General features: G+C 37.8%; 1 protein-coding gene across 1 annotated transcript; it reads left to right on the top strand.

Moving 5' to 3' along the window:
• Positions 1–244: 244 nt before the first annotated feature.
• Positions 245–2,096, top strand: LOC100119875 (alpha-L-fucosidase-like). Its single transcript, XM_001603530.4, has 6 exons — positions 245–471; positions 557–802; positions 877–1,239; positions 1,311–1,529; positions 1,599–1,819; positions 1,897–2,096. Exons 1-6 carry the CDS (start codon positions 267–269, stop codon positions 2,002–2,004), a joined length of 1,362 nt encoding a protein of 453 aa, XP_001603580.1. The 5' UTR covers positions 245–266; the 3' UTR covers positions 2,005–2,096.
• Positions 2,097–2,408: the final 312 nt, after the last annotated feature.

Raw genomic sequence — 2,408 nt, forward strand, 5'->3', positions numbered from 1 at the left:
GCCAACCCACTGCGTGGTCGTATGCCACCGCAGAAATGCCAATTTGCATTGCAACATACTTTTCTTCTTTATGGCTTGAATCAGATCTATTTGTTGTATTATTATCAAGTACAACTGAGTATCGTTATCGAAATCGGTGTTTTTTCATCGGGTTATTCTATTCATAGTAGCTGTAAACAATCGTGCAAGATTAGATAAGACGTATGATGTATAAATGTAAGAGCGCATACAAAACCTCTGTTTCAGTCATCGAATTGTTATTGAAGATGATTCTTCGGGAATTTCTTTTTGTTTTGTGCTTTTCGATGCTATGTTGTGCTGGTGACAAAAAATATGTACCCAATTGGGACAGTTTAGATAGTCGGCCACTTCCGCAGTGGTTCGACGAGGCTAAATTCGGCATTTTTATTCACTGGGGTGTTTTTAGTGTTCCAAGTTTCAAATCAGAATGGTTTTGGCAATATCAAAAAGGTATTTAAAATTTTGATAAGTATGTAGCGCCAATATTTGGATCGGGAATATAAACTATTGTGTCTTCGTTTACTGTGTATTATAGTCAAGTTACCAGAAGTTGACAACTTTATGAGAAAAAATTACAAGCCTGGCTTTTCCTATCAAGAATTTGCCAAAGACTTCACAGCAACATTTTACGATCCTAAAAGATGGAGCGAAATATTCGAAAATTCTGGTGCGAAATATATTGTTTTAACCAGTAAGCATCACGAGGGGTACACTCTCTGGCCTTCCAAATACTCATTCAGCTGGAACGCTATGGATGTTGGGCCACATCGAGATTTAGTTGGTAAAACATTGACTATATTTTTCTCGAACATCTTTTTATTCGGAAATTCGCGCAAACATACCGTTGATTCTCAGGCGAATTGGCTGATGCTATAAGAAAGAATACAAACTTGAAGTTCGGTCTCTACCATTCCTTATTCGAATTTTTCAATCCATTATGGTTAAACGACGATAAAAATAACTTCACTACGAAGGAATTCGTCCACAAGAAAACTATGCCAGAACTGAGAGAACTCATCGAAAACTATAAACCAGAAGTTCTGTGGTCCGACGGTGAAGCTCATGCAACAGAAGAATACTGGGAGTCTCGAGAGTTTTTGGCTTGGTTGTACAACGATAGTCCAGTAAAAGATACTGTTGTAACTAATGATAGATGGGGAAAAGATACGCACTGTAAACACGGAGATTTCTACTCTTGCGCTGATCGGTTTAACCCAGGTGCGATATCGTGGTTTTAATTTTGACACCTTACTAAAGATGCCATATTATCAAAATGTATGATCTATTAGGAACTTTGCAACTACACAAATGGGAAAATGCGATGACCATTGATCGAAAGTCATGGGGCTACAGAAGAAACGCAGAACTAAGCGATTATTTCTCTCTGAAAGATCTTGTCAAAGAATTGGTTACCACTGTAAGCTGTGGAGGAAATTTACTTATGAACGTGGGCCCTACCAAGGATGGAATAATCGCACCCATTTATGAAGAAAGATTGCTAGGAATGGGTAACTGATTAATTTTTGCAATCTTAAAGAGTTGCACAAATTTCAAAGAGAAAATTTTCGTTTTTTAAGGAGAGTGGTTAAAAACAAACGGTGAAGCTATATACTACAGTCAGCCGTGGAAAGTACAAAACGATACCATAAGTGGAGATGTTTGGTACACAGTTGGTAAGAACGGAGATTTGTACGCCTCTATGTTGAATTGGCCAGAAAGCGACGTTCTCAAGTTAGGTGCAGTCCGAGCTATTGCCAATACTCAAATCAGGATTCTCGGATCTGACAGAATGATCGACGTATGCATTGATTTTTTGTTTATCTTTTCATTGTCAAAATGTGATAATCTTCAATCTTTTAAAATTTTATTACGTAGTGGGAACAATTAACGAACCATCTTGCCATCAAGCTACCTCAATCTGCACATCGAGGACAGCCAGCTTGGGTCTTGTGGATAAAGAATTATGAACAATCTCGTTATTAAAGTTCTCAGTACGACCTTTAAAAGCTTCCGTGAAGTACTTATTTTCATGTAAAAATACAATTTTTTATCGATAAACGAGCTACCATCAAATTTATTATAAATATTTGATATTTAACCGCCGATAATACGCTTCAAGTGTAAGCGCCAGGATAAAAAGAAAGGTGTGAACAAAGAATTGGCGGGAGAATATGCTAAAGCCGTCGAACGTGTAAGTGTTGGCTCGATGATATTATGAGCTACGATCTTGATGTTAACGCTTTTACAGAAGCTGGCAAGGTCTTATCTCGGCATGTTGAGATGCTGCTGCGTTATGAGTCATTAAACGAGTTTTCCACACCGTTTTTATATGACCCCAAGGGAATAATCGGCTCGATCCGAGCCAATCTAATGTTAATACTCGATTA

This window comes from Nasonia vitripennis, chromosome 3, assembly GCF_009193385.2.
Source record: "Nasonia vitripennis strain AsymCx chromosome 3, Nvit_psr_1.1, whole genome shotgun sequence".
Taxonomy (NCBI): domain Eukaryota; kingdom Metazoa; phylum Arthropoda; class Insecta; order Hymenoptera; family Pteromalidae; genus Nasonia; species Nasonia vitripennis.